This window comes from Astatotilapia calliptera, chromosome 4, assembly GCF_964374335.1.
Source record: "Astatotilapia calliptera chromosome 4, fAstCal68.1, whole genome shotgun sequence".
Taxonomy (NCBI): domain Eukaryota; kingdom Metazoa; phylum Chordata; class Actinopteri; order Cichliformes; family Cichlidae; genus Astatotilapia; species Astatotilapia calliptera.
The window spans coordinates 2432554-2450399 of NC_137425.1; the positions used below are offsets into that span (position 1 = coordinate 2432554).

Below are 17846 nucleotides of genomic sequence, written 5' to 3' on the forward strand. Positions count from 1 at the left end.
GCTGCTGCTCAATTGTGCTAACGCTAGCTTAGCATTAGCATCTGGTGGAATGTAAACAGCGCAGATGTAAACGGCAGAAAATTCCCGAGGGAGATAGAATGGACGGCACTTTAACACCAACAGTTCTACCTCTGTACTGCACAGTCTTTCCGTTACCGTGACGTTCGTGCACCAAAGGTTGTTAATATAGATGCACAGCCCCCCGCCAGTCTTCTTACCCGAGTCCGCAGACCTGTCGGCTCGATAGGCGGTGCGGCCTGCTAGATCGATAGCCGCATCGGGAATGGCGCTGTCCAGCCAGGTTTCAGTGAAAATCATGCACGAACAGTTATTAAAAGTCCGTCGAGTGGCGATCTGCAGTCGTATTTCATCCAGTTTGTAACGGATTGAACGGGCGTTGGAGAGGAATATGATCGGGAGTGGTGGTTTAAACGGACCAGTCTTTAGCCGTGCCCACAGGCCTCCCCGCCTGCCTCTCTTCTGCCTCCGCTCGCAACGTCTCCTCCTGCGGCTTGCTGTTGCGGGTAGCCCCGGGGGTTGCTTAACGATCTCCGGGGGGATGAGATACTCGGATGTTAGTTGAAGATCTCCACGGCTTAGTTGTAGTAGATCATCTCTGTTGTATTGAAGTAACCCCAGACTGTGTGAAATAATACACAGTACCACCAAAAGTACAAAAGTGTAGGAGCTCCGGGCCGCTGCGTCTGTGCGCGCCGCCATCTTGCCAATAGAATTATATAGCATATTTCACAGATAAAAATCACAAAGTGCTTCAGAATAAATTCAGAAATACAAATAAAATAATATAAAACAGTGAAAAAAAATGTTTGCATAAAAATGTCTTCAGCTGCTTTTTAAAGGAGTCGATGGAGTCTAGACCGCGTAACGACAACAGCAGGGAGTCCCACAGCCTGAAAAGCCCGATCCCCACGTGTTTTAAACCTAGTACCAGTAGCCTCTGACCTGACGACCTAAGTGCTCGGGATGAAGCATGAGGTTTCAGCAGGTCAGAGATATACTGGGGAGCTTCACCATGCAGAGCTCTAAAAGTTACAACTAAAATTTTAAAATGAACCCTAAAATTTACAGGCAACCAATGAAGAGAAGCCAAAACTGGAGCAATGTGTGACCTCTTGTTTGTGCCAGTTAAAAGTCTTGCCGCTGCATTCTGTACAGACTGAAGGCCATCCAGAGCGGATTTGTTGAGACAAGTAAAAAGACCGTTACAATAATCCAAACGAGAAGAGATAAAAGCATGAATCATCTCAAGTTCTGCCTTTGACACACGTCTGAGTTTAGAAATGTTTCTTAGATGATAAAAACAGTTCCGGACAAGTTGTTTAGTGTTTCTCAAGAGACATTGAACTGTCAAATATACGTTTCTGAGACGCGACTGAAATGAAGGGTCTAAAAAAACTGAAGTGCTGCTTATTTTCTGAGAGCATGTGATCAGGTGCAATAATCAAGGTTTCTGTTTTATCTGCATTTAACTGGAGGAAACTGTCATTTAACCACTGTTTGATCTCAGACAGACAATTATTTAAAGACGACAATTTATAAAACTCAGAAGCTTTGAAAGAACAGTATAACTGAATGTCATCAGCATAGAGATGATAAGAAATATGTAACGTCTGATAATTTGGCCTAGAGGGAGGATATACAGCAAAAAGAGAATCGGACCTAAAACGGATCCTTGAGGTGCCCCAGAAGGCAGAACTGATGTTTCAGACAACACATTATTCATACAGACAGTAAAGGATCTCTCAGATAGATACAACATAAACCATTTAAAACAACACCAGTGATCCCAAACGAGTCCTTCAGCCTATTTATCAGGATGCTGTGATCAACAGTATCAAAAGCAGAGCTGAGATCCAACAGAACCAGAACGCTGTACTCTCCTGACTCTGCTGCCATCAGAGACACTTTAAGCAAAGCGGTTTCAGTGGAGTGTAATTTGCAGAACCCGGACTGGAAAATACCTGTAACTGCTTGGAAGAGATGGGTCCAAATTAGGTTTCTTTAACATTAGTTCAACAATAGCTTGTTTAAAATAGCTGGAAACTGAGCCAGTATAAAGAGAAGTATTAATTATTTCCAGAATGCAGGAGCCAATAGAGTTAAACACACTAACGAAGAAGTACATCAAGGTGGCTTGAAGTCAGTTTCATCTGACCAAGCAGACACTGATGTCTTGTAAGGTAACAGGAGTAAAAGAGGAGCAGGTATCAGAGGTAAGCACGTGTGATACTGAGAGGATGATGGAGAAATATTCGACCTGACGGCAGCGACCTTATTAACAAAATAGTTTAAAAAGTCATTACAATCAGATTTAGTATAGACTGGTACATGAGGAATATCAGGAGAGACAATGTTCTTAATCGTATCAAACAATACTCTGGGATTTTTCTTTTTTTAAGCTATTAGATTAGCAAAATATTCATTTCTGCCATTTTTTTATCCTGTCGTTAAGTGAGAAAATTGATTCCTTGAGATGTACCCTATGGACCTCAAGCTTGGAAGCCTTCCATAAATGTTCTAACGGCCATCTCCTGCTTCCAATTATCTCTGTCAGGTCAGCGGACAAAACTCAGTGTCTCAGTATTCCTGCTCACTTGACTGTCTTTGTGGTATCTTCCATCGTATCCATCTGGAATCATGGTGATCTGCAACTTTCACTGTTAAGCTGCAAAACCCAGGTTAACTTCTACTTTACTGCTTCCTTCACATCCATCAGGAAATAAAACTCACTGCAGGAAAGTGAAATTCCTTTGAAGCCGATCAAAATGTGGGACATCGGCTGAATACATCAGACAAGGAGGCTGAATAAAAATGTCCCACATAAACTGTGACATCTGCTCGGCCAGACTGTAGAGCTGCAACTGCCTTTCCAAAGCTCGTTCTACAGGAAGTATGCGGAGAGTTGGGACATGCTACCTTAAATAAGGTCACGTGGACTAACCTTTGACCCCTTTCTGTAATTACAACTGGTGCTGAAGTTTATGGTACCATGCAGGTAAGATTGATGCAATCTTCCAAAAGTAACATAGCTGCATTTTTGTTTTGCTTTTTAAACTGCATTTACCACAAACCCCTCTGTCTAATTATAAAAACAACTCAAAGCACTTTAAAACTTGTGATTAGAAGATTCCAGTCATTACCGCCGTCATTGCAGAGGAAAGAGTGTGTATTTATTTATATGTTCAGTTTACCAAACGTAGCAGGAGATGACAGTTAAATATATAGACTGTATATAAAGGTTGGACTTTAGTCCTTGGATACTTTTAAACTTCATCTTTCACGTTTTCCCCGAACAATTTAATATTTTTCTGTTTTTAAAATACCGAAGTTCTGTATTTGGACCAGAGGGTGGCTAATGTTAGCTGTCGTGAGTAGCGTGTCAGATCCTTGGACGTATGGGTGCAGCAAATAGACACAGATACCTGCTACCTGGTGCTAATCAACATCCAGTCAAACTCATGAAATTTTACTCACTATAACTGGAGCTCAGACTCCTTGGACAGCCTGTTAGTCACCTCACAGCGGCCATATTATTGGACAGATGATGTCATTAAAAATGCTCCAAAAGGCTCCAACAGCACAAACACGGTCCAGAGGTCCAGTTCAGGGTCTTGCCAAGAGGCCGCACCCCTAAAAAAGGAAAGAAATTTAAGAAATGAACTAAAGTGACTAAAACAGTTTTTGCAGATTTACTGCTGGAGCCTCTAGTGGACATTAAAGGAACTGCAGTATTTGGTAGATCAAAATAAAAGTTATGTCTCTTTTCTCCAAATATTTAGACAAGAGCTTCTAAATAACTGTCAAACTGCAGCCATGATGCGATACCAAGAGGCTTCTAGAAGCACTTTAGTTAAACCAGCAATACCAGCACCATTACAGCACTGATTAGTTAGAAACTGGGACCAGTGTAAGACCAGTTCCCACCACCGAAAAATGCAATGAGAAGTTTGCTGTCACAGCTGGAATTGAAATATAATGGAGCACATCTGTAGATAGTGTATATATCTAAGGAAAGTCATAGTTGATCTATGAGTTGAAGAAAGAAATGGGAAAATGAGGAAAATAGTGGAATACATCTCTAAACTGGGTGTTCGGATTTTAAGATTCTGAGATTCATTCGAAGCATCCTGAGGCCGTCATCGTTATTATATTGACAAAGGAGGGGGAAGAGGCAAAGTGACACTTATTAATTGATATGAAACAGGCTGAGTCTTTTCCTGTGTGGTGTCACTGGTGATTTATGGAAGTTATTGGAGCCTGTCGCCTAACAAAGGTGAGGATGTGGCCGTATGTTCACATCAAAATTTTAGACAGATTTTAAGCAACGTTTCCAAAGTTTGCTTTTGCCGACTGTAACCTGACCAGAACATGAAAGGCTTACCTCATGAGAAGGTCCTCTTGTATAACGTTAAACTCTTTTTAAACCCAAATGAAGTGCAGAATATATTAAGAAGAGGATGCTGAATAATGAGGGAATATTGCAGCTCATCAAGATTCATCCTAACTGCAGATAAGAGCAGATTATTTCATGTTGTTTATATCCTGCAGCGAATGAAAGGAATATTTGAGCATCCAGAAGAAAGGGAATATTTTGGTGCATGTGGGGCGTTGCCTCTAATTCTCTGCTTCATGCAGAGCAGGTAGTTAATAATGAAAGTTCTGCGATGGTTTCATCTGTTAATGCCATCTGGAAGAGCAGGAGTGATGCATGGAGCAGAGGTGGATGATATGATGTATTGAGCGGGGTGACCTTGCTTCCCACACAAGGATACGATATGTTAATCTGCCTTCCTTTGGGCCCGACATGCCTGCTGCTGGGTTTTATAACACGCAGCTGCTCCTCAGTCAGATCCAAGTCTGCTCTTAATGAAAAGTGAAACAAAAAAAACAACTCTTAATTTGATTAGACGGAAAGAGTCAGCGAGAGCGAATCGAAGCCAGGATTCAAGTCCCGCCCACTCCAGCAGAACCAGACCCACTTGAGAGATGACATGACAAACGCCATTTATTTTTCTTTACATCTGTGTGTGTCATTAAGATCAAACATACAGATGATGCGCGAACATGTAGCTGGCTATCAGTGGTGACTGCATGGGTGCTGTAAACTAATATAAACTCTTTGGAACAGGGAATTATGAAAACTGTGACTGGGACTCAGACGTGCGTACCATAGGAAAAGATTACAGCAGGGGTGTCAAACATGAGGCTCGGGGTCCAGAATCAACCCAGCAAAGACTCCAGTTCAGCCTCACTGGACATCGAAAGGAATAAGCTTTGGACTCTAACTGTATTTTTATGCTACACAAAAGTTATTCGATTATAGATTAAAATGTTTTTTTCTATCTGCTATAGAAATGTTTTATATTAAAATATCTGAAGGATCAAATGTGTAGCTAAACTTCTTTAAACTGACTTAACATCAAAGTGTGCTGCATCTGATCCACGATGTAAGATGAGTCTGACATCCTGGAGTTTAAAGAGGTTCAGCTGTTGGGCCACTTCTGTTTATTTTCATATGCAAACAGACTTTTAACTTTTCATGAGACCCTTCGTTGTCTGCTCTCATCTTATTTGCCAAGTTACATTTGTCAGAAAGGTGTGGGTAGTTATCGTCTTTGGTCCCAAGACTTATTTTGTGCGAACGTTTGCACTAAATTCCAAAAAAAAATGTAAATTTGCAGCCTTAGCTGCTGCATCTTTTTGCGTCTCTCAGCTTTCAGTTTTGTAACTAATAACTGAAAAGCTGGTGGGTTGAGATCAGGAAGCTAACTGGGCCATCAAATCTCATTTCGTTTCCTTGGGAAAGTCTTGAGTTGCTTTTGCTTTGGGTAATTATCTGCACTGTGAGGCTCTGCCTGATCAGCTTTGGCTGAATCTGAACAGGAAGTTGAGCTCTGCTGCTTCTATCAGCAGTCGGTGATCAATAGGCACCAGTGACCCGGTGCCATTGGCAGCCACACAGTCCAGTGCCATAACACTACCTCCGCCATATGATGTGCTCTGCTTCAGATGATGTTCTCCGTTCTCTTCTTGTTCCATCATTCTGCTATAATTTCATCATAATTTCTTCATCTTTCCAAAGATTTCTTTCATTTTTCCAGAACTCTGCCGACTCTTTAGATGTTTTCTGACTTGCCTGATCTTGAGTCTAATCCATGGTTTGCATGTTGTTGTAAAAGTTTTTTCTTTTCAGTATGAGCTGACTAATGCATTTTATTTTTATTTTTAAGAATTAACCAGTTTGTTGAGTGTGTCACATCTAAAGGTTTTCCTGCATCTTTGAGAGACTTATTTTTGTTCTTTCAGCTTACTAATGGCCTTGTTTTCTTCCACTGATATCTCTTTGGACGTTGGATTCAGAGTTCTGGTGAACACTTGAAGCCAGCTCCAGATCTTTAATCTGCTTAATTTGTCATGGAATAATGAGGGACTTGGTCTCGCTTGGCAGTGAAACTGCTTGGCTATTGTCCAATTACTTTTGGTCCTCTAAAAATGGGGACTTGTTTATAAAAACGGCTACAATGCCCGAACAGGTAGTGGAGCACTTTGGGTAAATGTCTTGAATGAAAGCTGAAAGAGGCAAAATAGGGAAAAAATGTCATTTTCCAAAACCTGGATACATTTAATAAATGAACCTGATTTTTCAACTGTCTTAAATATTAGCCAAATTAGAGGTAATATGATTAGATAACTGGTCAGAAACTCAGTCACTGGTCAGTCTCCACCAATGGCAGAAACAGATATTTTTACACCCTTGTACAAAAGGTCATTAAATGTTTACATTAAATGTTTGGTCATTACTGATAATTTTACCGTTCGTGGAAACTCGATGCTTGAAATAAAGGGCATGGCCTTAATGGCTGACAGCTGGATGGTGAAGCGGGTGGTTATAGTTGTAGCTGGTCCTGGTACTGTGCTCACAGGCCATCCAAAAGTCTCCAGTTTCTAGGAATTTCAGGAATTAATTTGGAAGTTACTGAGCAGGCCTGTCTGTCTGTGTCCTGCTCCCATACGGTCTATGGATAACTAAGCTAGTTAGTGTTGGCCGAACACTTAGCACTCCACCCTCTCATCCAAATTTGGACACTTTCAACTCCTAAAATGTGATAAAACTGAAACCCAGTTTGATCCCAGGAGAAGACACAAATCCCTTTGGAACACTCAAACCTACCTGCTGGGGTGACAGCAGGTAAAACCAAGTATCGAGTATCAGGTTAAACTGTTACAGCAGCATTAATTCATCAGAATTTGCATTTGATGACATGAAAATGTTTTTTAAAACTCTAAAACCCAAAAAATGAAATGTATTAACCCAAGAAACTGTTGACTTCACACACCACTGACAAGCTCAGGAAAACACACACACTCGCGCGCACAGAGTAATTAAAGGTGTAATTATATCATTTACATGAGACTTGGTCTGATGAGCTGCTTCCTTCCTGTTATCAGGAAGTGTTGGTTTAGTCCTTCACAGCACATTTTATTTTCTGCCTTCAGTCTAATGAAGTCTGCTCAGTCTACTGGTGCATATTCAATAAGACAGAAACAGGGGAGAAAATTGTTTTTGGTCAATATTGTTGCACTCTGAATTCCCCCGCAGGCGGTTATACCTCTGGAATTTGTTTGTATCGACTGTGTGGAAATTACAGCGGCGGCTAATAAGAAATCAGAGAGCGTGGAGTCAAATTCGTGCGACCTGCGGGGTCACGCCGGTTACAGGGTTTCGAGTCAGAGCAGCGTCTCTTGTCATCTTTCATCTCTCGCTGGGAGTTTGATGTGATTAAATAAGCGGATTGATGCAGGACGAGCTCGGAAGCATCTGAATAAAATCTGCTCGTGTGGCTGATGAGAGAGAAAGTTTCCGAGCTGCTTCTTTGTGTCAGCGTTGGGCTGTCGCTGCACATGTGCTTCATTTTCCTCCTCTCAGCACTTACACTTCACATTGGGAGAAACTCACATGAGTAGAAGACACTTTGTGCGCTGAACTGATAACTGACACAGGGCACGCTGGCCTTGCTCGTACTGGGAGATATTCATCCTGTTCGCATTTCCGGGGTGTCAGATTCTGCTGAGCCGTCAAACCTGCTCGTATCTCCACAAGCACAAGGCGTCCTTCGGCATCTGTGCCCAACGAGTCTCGCAGCACCAGCTCGTGACATATAAAGCACCGGTGCATTTAGGTTCAATTTATTCTTTATATATTTTATTATATTTTCAGGTAATAACATCTTTAGATGCTTAATAAAGCTGGCTAGATTCTGGTTTCCGCTTCAATAGCAGATGTCATATGAGTCAGTCAGGTGCTCTTTTAGTTTGACCATCAGGTATTTTTATTCATGCGTTCATGCATCCCTCCACCTTTTCCACCTGTCTACCCTAGCCATCCATCCATCCTTTACCAATTATCAGGTCCCCATTGCAGCAGAGACGTCCTGGGTCTGTCCCAGGACCTCCTCCCAGGAACACTTGACCTAGGAGGCATCCAGGAGGCACTTTAGTCAGATGCCCACGCCACCTCCTTCCTTTTGATGTGGATTGATTTAGTCTGAGATCATTCCACATGACTGAGCTCCACCTTATCTGTGTCACTGCTCGTGTGAACCGTGATGTCAGTGCACCCGATAACTGTTGTTTACTTCTAAACAACAAAACAAACAAACTAAATTTGTTGTGCTGGAATGCGAACAGGTTTCTCCTGCTTATCTGACAGCAGTCTAAGCAGAGACACACAGACTCTTCCTCTTTATCTCCATGGTGCCAATATTCAAATGATCTGTATTGGCTAAAGTGGATGGAAGTGTCGTTCCCTGACTTTAAATCAGTGCTACCACATGAAATACACAGTCTGGCTTCTCCTTTGCAGTTGTTTGAAGTTAAAGATGCTCGTTAAGATTCATTAAGGAGTCGGAAATGATTTTTAGACCGTTTGGAAGAAATATGTCCACGTGGAGACGATGACATGGATGAAAGGTTAGCATCCTGATGCAGAGGAAACAGTAGTTGGTTGCCACCTTGCCTAGAGAAAAGAGCAAAGACAAAATTAGTGATCAATATTCCCAGTTTGGGGGTTTTGAAGCGCCGCACCAAAACTCACTGACATTCAAATTGAAAATTCAGCCTGGAGGTTGTAATTTTACCTCCTCTTCATCCTCAGCAGAGCAGAGCGGAGAGGAGCAGATAATCCTGTTTAATTCTGTGTCGTGAGGAGCTTTTTGCCTTTTTAGAAATAATACGTGTGGAGAAAAGAAGCGTGGTAGCGGACCCCAAGGGCAGCTTCTGCTACAGGATGACATCTCTTCTGTGCTTTAAAAATGTCATACGGTACAGCGGGGTTGTAACAGCTGTTCATCATCCTTTATAATGTCTCTCTGAGCTCTGCAGGGTTTTTTTCCCTGTCTATGACCAGAGGGCTCAAACACCTTCCTGTCCTCCTCTGGGATGATGAGAAACAAATAACCTCACCTTGTTTTGAGCTCTAAGTGCATTGTCCTCACTACAGAGGAGAGATGTGTCATTATCCGAGAATTCATCAAAGTTTCATCACAGGTTTGTGGCTTATTGGACAGCAGATGAATGAATGGCTGAAGTTGGAACAAATGGGAGACAAAGTTTCTCTCCAGCGTTTTGAGCCCTCGTAGCTTCAGAAGTCCGGGACGCATCTATGTGAGGTCTGTCTGACTGAGCGGTCTGTTGGTGTCTGTAGGCGTGCTGTGGTTGTCCGTGGTGTCCGAGGTGCTCTACATCCTGCTGCTGGTGGTCGGCTTCAGCCTCATGTGTCTCGAGCTTTTCCACTCCAGCAACGTCATCGACGGACTCAAACTCAACGCCTTCGCCGCCGTTTTCACCGTGCTGTCCGGTAAGATGCAAGTTTCCTTTCCTATTCTTCTTCTTGCGTTTCTTCTTCTTCTTCTGCTTCTTCTTCTGCTTCTTCCTCCTCCGTTCTAATTCTTCTTCTGCTTCCTCTTCCTGCTTTTTCTCTTTTCCCTCATCTAACTCTTTAGTTTTTTGTCTCTTAGTCCCTCTCCTCATTTTTTCTCTTTTTTTATTCTTCACTTCTTCTTCTCTGTTGATTTTCCTGGCAAAAGATAATTCGTGTCCAGTGAAATTTGGCATCAGGAACATCCTTTAAACACCACTGGGCATCATTTACATATATTCTGAGTATTGCTGTGAGAATCAGCAGCAGAGCGGACAGAGCCTGAGGCAGATTTGTGAGGTCGTCCAGGGTCAGAGGTTATCCCATGGCAGCCTCGGATGTGGCGGTGCCAGGGATTTTTTCCCCAATTTACGTTAAACCTCTTACACAAGAAGCTGGCGATGCGTCCGTCACTCTGCTCCTCTCAGAGGACAGCGGCACATTTTACAGCATTTATGCAGCAAACCTCTGAAGCACGCTCCCTTAATCACTTCATATCACAAGTGACACTTCTGCTCTGAATTATGTAAAAACCTCATGCTCATTCTCCACCAGGGAAAGGTAATTGACATTTTGAAAACTATTACACAGCAGAGATAAAAATCCAGGCCTTCCCTCTGCTCACGTACTCCAAAAACCAGGCGTAGCCAGCGAGGGCCGGATCTGTCTGTGGAGCTGTCAATCACACATCATTAGCTCTGATCATTTACAAAAGACACTTGATGATTTGTTCAGTTTGACCTAAAATAAGCAACAGAGGTCACAGAGAAAAGAAGCCAGGGTCACTTTGCCTCAGACTTTTTACAGCCACAGAGGTCGCCCCCTGGTGGGCACTAAATGGAATGCAGGTTTAAAGCACTTTTACATCGGCTTCACTTTTCAGACCTGCAGCTACATCTAAGGAGACCAACGTGTATACTCCACACCTGAGCCCTGCATTCTCAGGAGCCCAAAACAAACTTCTGCAAAGAGCCCCCACCCCACTGTGAGCCACATAAACTATTTATCACTGCCACAAATTAAGTTTCCCTAAAAAGTTTTCCACTTCTTCGTGCTAAATGCAATACATAATCTCACCAGCAAGTTGTGGCTCTACCCAAAGGCCTACTCGCTGTCTGAGAGCACCCAGGTGGCGTCCTGATTGGATGCCACCTATAGCGGTTGGCCTGAACCCAGCCACCTGATGAGGCCTCCCGCCTGTTTTACCAGGCTCCGCCTTTCCCCTCCCACCCAGCCAACCTTCTTCTTCAACCTTCTTCGTATACAAGGGCCAGCCAATCAGAGGAAGCTGAAAATTTAAACTGTGACTCGTGCAAATCTGCTCCAGTGGAGTTCAGGAATACAAATATGGAGTATTAAAAGTGAAGACATCAACAAACAGCTTTGATTTACTAATAAATAAATAAAAAGTAATGGTGGGTGTCTTAAAGCTGATGAATATGGAGCATAAACCCCCCCCCCACACACACACACACACACACACACACACACACACACACACACACACACACACACACACACACACACGTGATTGTGATGTATAACGCCTTTGTTAATGTCACATCGACTCGTTTGCGCCGCGGCGTTTTGACTTTGTTGTAATTCTGCTGGCTGATTGTGTCGCTCTCTGTAATTGATTGGATGTTTACGAGCGCGCCCATTGATTCAATTGATTCTGTATAATGACTAATTATGATCATTACATGTGTTCTGATTCATTACTGTTGGGCTGCAGTGATTTACTGTTGTTTTTGCTTTGTGGTAATTATGGTGGCAGACTGTCTCGTGCTGAGGGTTTCTGTTGTTATGTAAGAGCAAGAAAACACACTAATGTGTCTCCAAGCCGTCCTCACAGGGTTTGAACTGACCTGGGACTAAAGAGGACTCATTAAAACAGGAATATTTAATGTGTTAAAGACATTTTGTCTAATGGTGATGCTTAAATGTGTTTATGCGTCCAGAAAAGTTTTTAAAAACTCAATTAGCCCCCCCAGAAAAAGCCTTAGAATAAATCATGCTGTTACTTGATTTACTGATGGATAAATGTGAAGCGCCTGTCTGACCCTCATTTCGTCATTTATAAAGTTCCTGAACATTAAAGTCAAACACTGGACATTAGATTGTTATTTTCTGTCCTTAACAAGAGCACTTTTATGATCATTTAGTCCCCAGTATGGAAGGACGGAGACGGCACTTATGTCACAGGTTTATTATCAGCTTAGAATAAAGTCTGTAGTGTTCATTTGTCTGACTCTGTGGGCAGTGATGCAGCTGACACACAGTCGTTCTCCTGCTCCTGATCCTGTAAAGCTTTAGACACATAACACACTGATCAGTGATCAATCATTGGTCGTGTTGTAATCAATCACAGGGATGGAAAAATGTCTGTCACAGCTGAACCTCAGAGATGAGTATCTGAGTGAAGATGAGGCTGAAATGACTTTGAGACTCTAAAACTGAACTAAAATGTACCTACTGATTGTAATCAGATTACATTTAATGTTGAAATGTGTTTACAGACTGAGATTCAGTCATTAAAAATTAAGGTCTCCACATTTCACCGAAATCAGTCTCAGCGGCTTCACGGAACCAGATCCGCCTGAACGCATTCTTCCTGCTCAAAGGGAGTTTTTCCTCCCCACTGTCACCAAGAGCCTGCTCAGAGGGGGTTGTTACAGCACATGCAGATCAGTTTCATATTATATTTAAGCAACAGTATCAGGCTGCTACCATGGCTGCACAGGGGCACTGACTGTGCTGTACGGTGTGTAAATTTGGCTCCAATATTATGTTTTGATCGGTTTGTGTCTTAAAAGCCCTTTTTAATGGTTTCCATAATGAATTTGTTCACGTGTGTGTGTGTGTGTGTGTGTGTGTGTGTGTGTGTGTGTGTGTGTGTGTGTGTGTGTGTGTGTGTGTGTGTGTGTGTGTGTGTGTGTGTGTGTGTGTGTGTGTGTGCGCGCGCGCTGCAGGTCTTCTGGGTATGGTGGCCCACATGATGTACACCCAGGTGTTCCAGATCACAGTCAGTCTGGGTCCTGAAGACTGGCGGCCTCACAGCTGGGACTATGGATGGTCCTTCTGGTCAGTCCACAGCCCCCCACACACATTAACCCCTAACTAGCGTCACCCCAACATTAAACCTGTGTCCATAATAACGTTTAATGACTGTCTGTCAAAGATGTTAAAGTTCTTCATGTTATGGCTGCCAAATATTTGATATGAAGAATGGAATGTGTCTGACAGGCCACAGAGTCCATATTTATGTAAGAATTCAACAAAATGACACATAGATGTTCACAGACAGACGCATCACGTCTCCAAATACCTCGTTGTAATGACTGTTGGTGGAGGTGTGCAGCAGCCTGTCAGCAGGTGGTCTGCAGGTACGCAGGGAGCTGCTGTTAATAATTGTCTTTGCTCTCTGCTGAAAGCTGAGCTGCAGCTGCTGAGTTCCAACAAAGTCCTTTTTTGAACAGAGAGAAGAAGCGACTGTGCCTTTATAAAGAGGTGCATAAGTGATACAGATGAGCAGAAATAAAGAAGCACAAACATGGATTTCATCCAAACACGAGTAAAACAGGACAGAAGGAGGGAAACACCTGGAACGAGAACACCTGCTCCTGTTAATAGAAAGATTTTCAGTGTTAGTCATTTAAGCGAAAGCCTCCATTTACCACCACGAGGGAGCCATTCAGGATCGTTAAAGTGGAAAGGAGGATTAACCTCTGCTGGAACAGAAGGCCAAAACGCTCCTTCAGGATGAATGAAACGATGATGGACGCTTGATGTGCACTCAAACTTTCTGCTTAAAGCTCCACTGAAAGCAATAACCTTAATTTGATTTTAGCACGAGCAGTGTTATAGAAATAAGAGAAAACGCTTAATATGAAGACGGGAAAAAAACACAAACAAAGCAGCTCTTCATCTGCTGGCAGGAGGTCGCTGGCAGGTTTTCTAGCTCTGTGCTTTTAGAACAGTTTGTGCTGAAGACACAGAAAAGGCCGAGTGTTTTTTCACGGGGAAACAACCTCTGTGTCACGTTCAGACAAACTCATCAGGACTGAGCGTAACCCCTGTTACGCCTCTACTGTGAGGATCTTCTTTATGCTTTGCAGTAAGAGGAGTCTGTTTCATTTATGTTGTTAAAGACATTATAGTCCAAATTATTTTGGATATTTTTTAATAACCCCACCACATCTACCTCTGGTTCTTTGGTTTTCATTTGAATCATATTTAAAGACAAAGAAAAATCCCCTGAGAAAAGGCAGCGGAGCTTGTGGAGGTACGGTGTGTGGCTGACGGAGCAGACATGCTCAGGAGGGATTTGGTGAGAAACAAAACTCAGGGAGGCAGTAAAAACTGCAGTTCCTCTAGTGCCCAGCAGGGGCTTTAGGAGCAAGTCCCCATAGACTCCCATGTTAAAATGTCCAACTACAGCGAAACAAACATGTTTACAGTCTGATTTAAAACAAAAAAACAAACACAGACACACACACAAAACAAAAACAAAATTGTTGAGGCTTAAAGCTGGGGGCGTGGCCTTTTTGACTGACAGGTGCTAGCTGGATGTAAAGCGATGTCCTTTTAAAATGCTTAAAAATAAACGTCTGGTGCTTGGTGTGAAAATTCAATTTAGTTTCAGTTAGTTTCTACAGAGGTTTCAAATTCATTTTTATTAGTTCAGTGTTAGTTTTAGTCTTTTTAATGATTACTGTGTTTGGAGGACATATATTAAAATATTCATTTTTCATTTTATACTTAATAAACATATCAAAGATTTGTCAGACTGTAATATTAAATGTTAACGAACTAAAACGTTGACTATAATAAGCTTGTAGCTCCAACAGTAATCGGGTGTAAAACTGAAATGTAATCAGTAAACAAAAGAAATAAAGAAACGGTGTCATCGACTGAGGGTAATTTATATGTTTTACGTTGCGGTGACTTGTTATATGCTTCACTGCGGTGCTATACGTGAAGATTTATTGCTGTAATTTCATATTGTTTATTTGGTTTTGCCTTTAAACAGTTTCTCTGCTTCCTCTGAGGAACAGTAATGGTTCAGTTATAAACATAATCCTACAAAAGAGAAGGAAAAGTGATTGAGTTTATAGTGTATTATCCAAATTACATCACACTATGGATTCCTGTTGTCCCAAGATAAAAAGTGATGGATTTTATGCGTCATTTTGTTTTATCTCGTGGTTTTCTTGCTCAGCGTGTTTAAAGACCTCTGCCTGTTTTTTTTTGTGCTGTAGAGCATTTATTTCCCACACTGTTTGCTCAACATTAGGCTCTCCAGAGTCACCACACACTCTGAGGTAGCTGAGCATCGATCATCGTCCTGCTAACATTTGAAGGAATGAAGATGAAAAACTCAGAATTACATTTCGCGGTCGATTTGGGAACACATCGGTGTTCCCCAGCAGACCTGGAGGCTGGGGGACTGAGCTTTGATGAACAAACGATGCCCTTATTTGTTTGTGCTGAATCGAAAGATTATTTTATTTTAAATAGGAGCAAAAAAATCTATAAGTGTGCAAGTTCTCAGTCATTCAGTTCATGGTAGTTTGTGTTGGTAGAAGGTGAAGATGTTTCACCTCTCATCCAAGACGGTTCTTTAGACACAAAAGGTCAAGGGTTCCTATCGACTCCTAGTGGGCGTTGTTTCTGTCTATGTGGTCCAGATGATGGTTGGCCCACTCCTGACTATGCGAGTCGTCACATAACCCACGGTTTGAAAAGGGGTGTGGGTAGTTACCGTCACTGGAGGTTAAGGGTAAAACCACAGGCCCAATCTATGTGACCTACATAAGTCCCGTTGCCTTCTTCTTTCAAGCTTTCAAAATTCTAATTACATTGTTCCAAAGATATATTTCATACTTATTGATTTCTTCTCTCTTATTCCACTCAGCATGGCGTGGGGATCCTTCACCTGCTGCATGGCCGCCTCCGTCACCACCCTCAACTCCTACACCAAGACTGTGATCGAGTTCAGACACAAGCGGAAGCTCTTCGAGCAGGGCCTGCGTGAGGAGCAGAACTACCTGGACCAGGAAGCTTTCCACTACTTCCGGGACCGTTCACTCCAGTCCATCTCCAGCACCGTGGAGGTCTACCCCGGCCACAGCGGCACCAGAGCCGGGCTTGTTGTCGGGGGGCCCGGTGCGGGCCCCGGTCCAGGTCCCGGACCGGGACGCGGGAAGATGAGAGCGGGGTCTGCCTCAATAGACTTGGGGGAGAACACGGACTCACTGGGGGAGGAGCAGTGCTGAGTCACACATTGGAATGAGGGGATTGACTGGGTTGGGGGCGTGGCTACACGATGAGGTGAACTGCACCTTCACATGTGGACCCGGCCGCTAGTTTGTCCACTGTAACTGAAAGCAGAGGCAGAACTTATTTTCTGTTTTAAGAGGACAACTAAAAGGCAGATTAAACATGGATTACAAAAAGAAAATACAAATGTTCTCGCTGTGTGTGAAGTGAAAGTCAGTGTAAAGTGTGAGAAATAGACTGTGGGTGAAAGTAGGCGTTCTCCTGCTTATTTTGAGGTGCTGTGTGTAGTATTTTAACATCAATACATCGTCACAGTTTTGAAAAATGGTGAAAGCCTTTGCTGAATAGCGACCCTTGTAGCAAGAAGCGGAAATTACTGTGGCCCTGAAGTCCAAAACACAGAAGTATTTCAGAAAATACAAGAATGTTTTCATTAAGGTTTTTTCTTTGTTACCAGCAAATACCCTTGAACATCCTTCTTGGACTTTCTGGCAAACACAATTATGTGTCCGCCAACTGTTTAATATTATCCATGTAAAATAAAATAAAATAAAATAAAATAAAATATATTTATTTATTTATTTATTAAATAAAAGATTCTTGGGAGGAATTAAAGAATTACATTAAAATTATAATAATTAAAAAAACATCATGAATAATTTATTAATCATTTATATCAAATTAATTAAGAATCAAATGTAATTGTGTTTAAAACTAGATTTCTGATTGCGCCGCATCCCTCCTGAAGGAGATGGTCAAACATGACTGTTCGTGGAACTTTTTTTTTTTTTAAAAATCCAAGAAAAATGAATATTATCAAACTGTTGCTATGAAATGTATGAACAGCTGCATACCCTGTTATTGGACTATACACAGTATAAACGTTATTTGTGGTTTGTTCAGCAGTAACGATAATTTATTCACAGTTAATTTTTGTGTGTGTATGTGTGTGTTTTGCACCTCAGGGCCACCGTAGGGGAACATCAATATCTAATTTAGCTAACATTAGCCACATATGCTACTTGTCATATCAGACCGAGTTGTACTGCTGACGTGCTCGAGCATGTTTGTCCCCCGAGTCCACTTCGATGGAGTGCGATCGCTTTGCAGTTGGGATGGTCGTGATTTTTAAATATTCAAATAGTCATTAAAATATTTTAAAAAACGCAAATATGTTACACAACTTTCTTGTCTTAAAATTGTTTTCAACAGACACAACTGATGCAGTTTTAGAATAATTACTACTCATTATTTGTTACATTTTTTTAAAAATATGTTACTTAATTACTGATTTCTTATCACTTTCTTTGTTGTGGGTGCTGGGCTGTGAACACACTTTACACCACAGGCAGTATAAAGATGAACGTAGTTACTGTGACACCACCTGTTGGTTTTTGAAGACAGAGAGGAGGTATTCCTAATACAGAAGCCCCGCCCACCTGTTGTTCAAATCTTCTTTTTTTGGTTTAAAAGTTTGTTTCAGATCTATGATGGGCGGGGCTGAGTCATGCAAAGCTGCTGTAGTAGGGTCCAATGAGCAGAAACAGCCACGCTAAATATGCAAAACATAATATTTTGAGTTCACTCCTTCCTGCGTTAACAGATGATAAATCATTAAACTACATCA

At 42.1% G+C, this 17846-nt stretch overlaps 1 protein-coding gene across 2 annotated transcripts in view; it reads left to right on the plus strand.

The window, feature by feature from the left end:
* gsg1l (gsg1-like) overlaps positions 1-17390 on the plus strand; it is a 38701-nt gene extending 21311 nt beyond the window's left edge. For both annotated transcript variants that reach the window (XM_026163976.2, XM_026163975.2), the window contains 3 exons: positions 9725-9877; positions 12910-13021; positions 15855-17390. In XM_026163976.2, the coding sequence (XP_026019761.1) occupies positions 9725-9877; positions 12910-13021; positions 15855-16215 (626 nt within the window). In that variant the 3' untranslated portion in view covers positions 16216-17390. The remainder of the gene's footprint in view (positions 1-9724; positions 9878-12909; positions 13022-15854) is intronic.
* Positions 17391-17846: the final 456 nt, after the last annotated feature.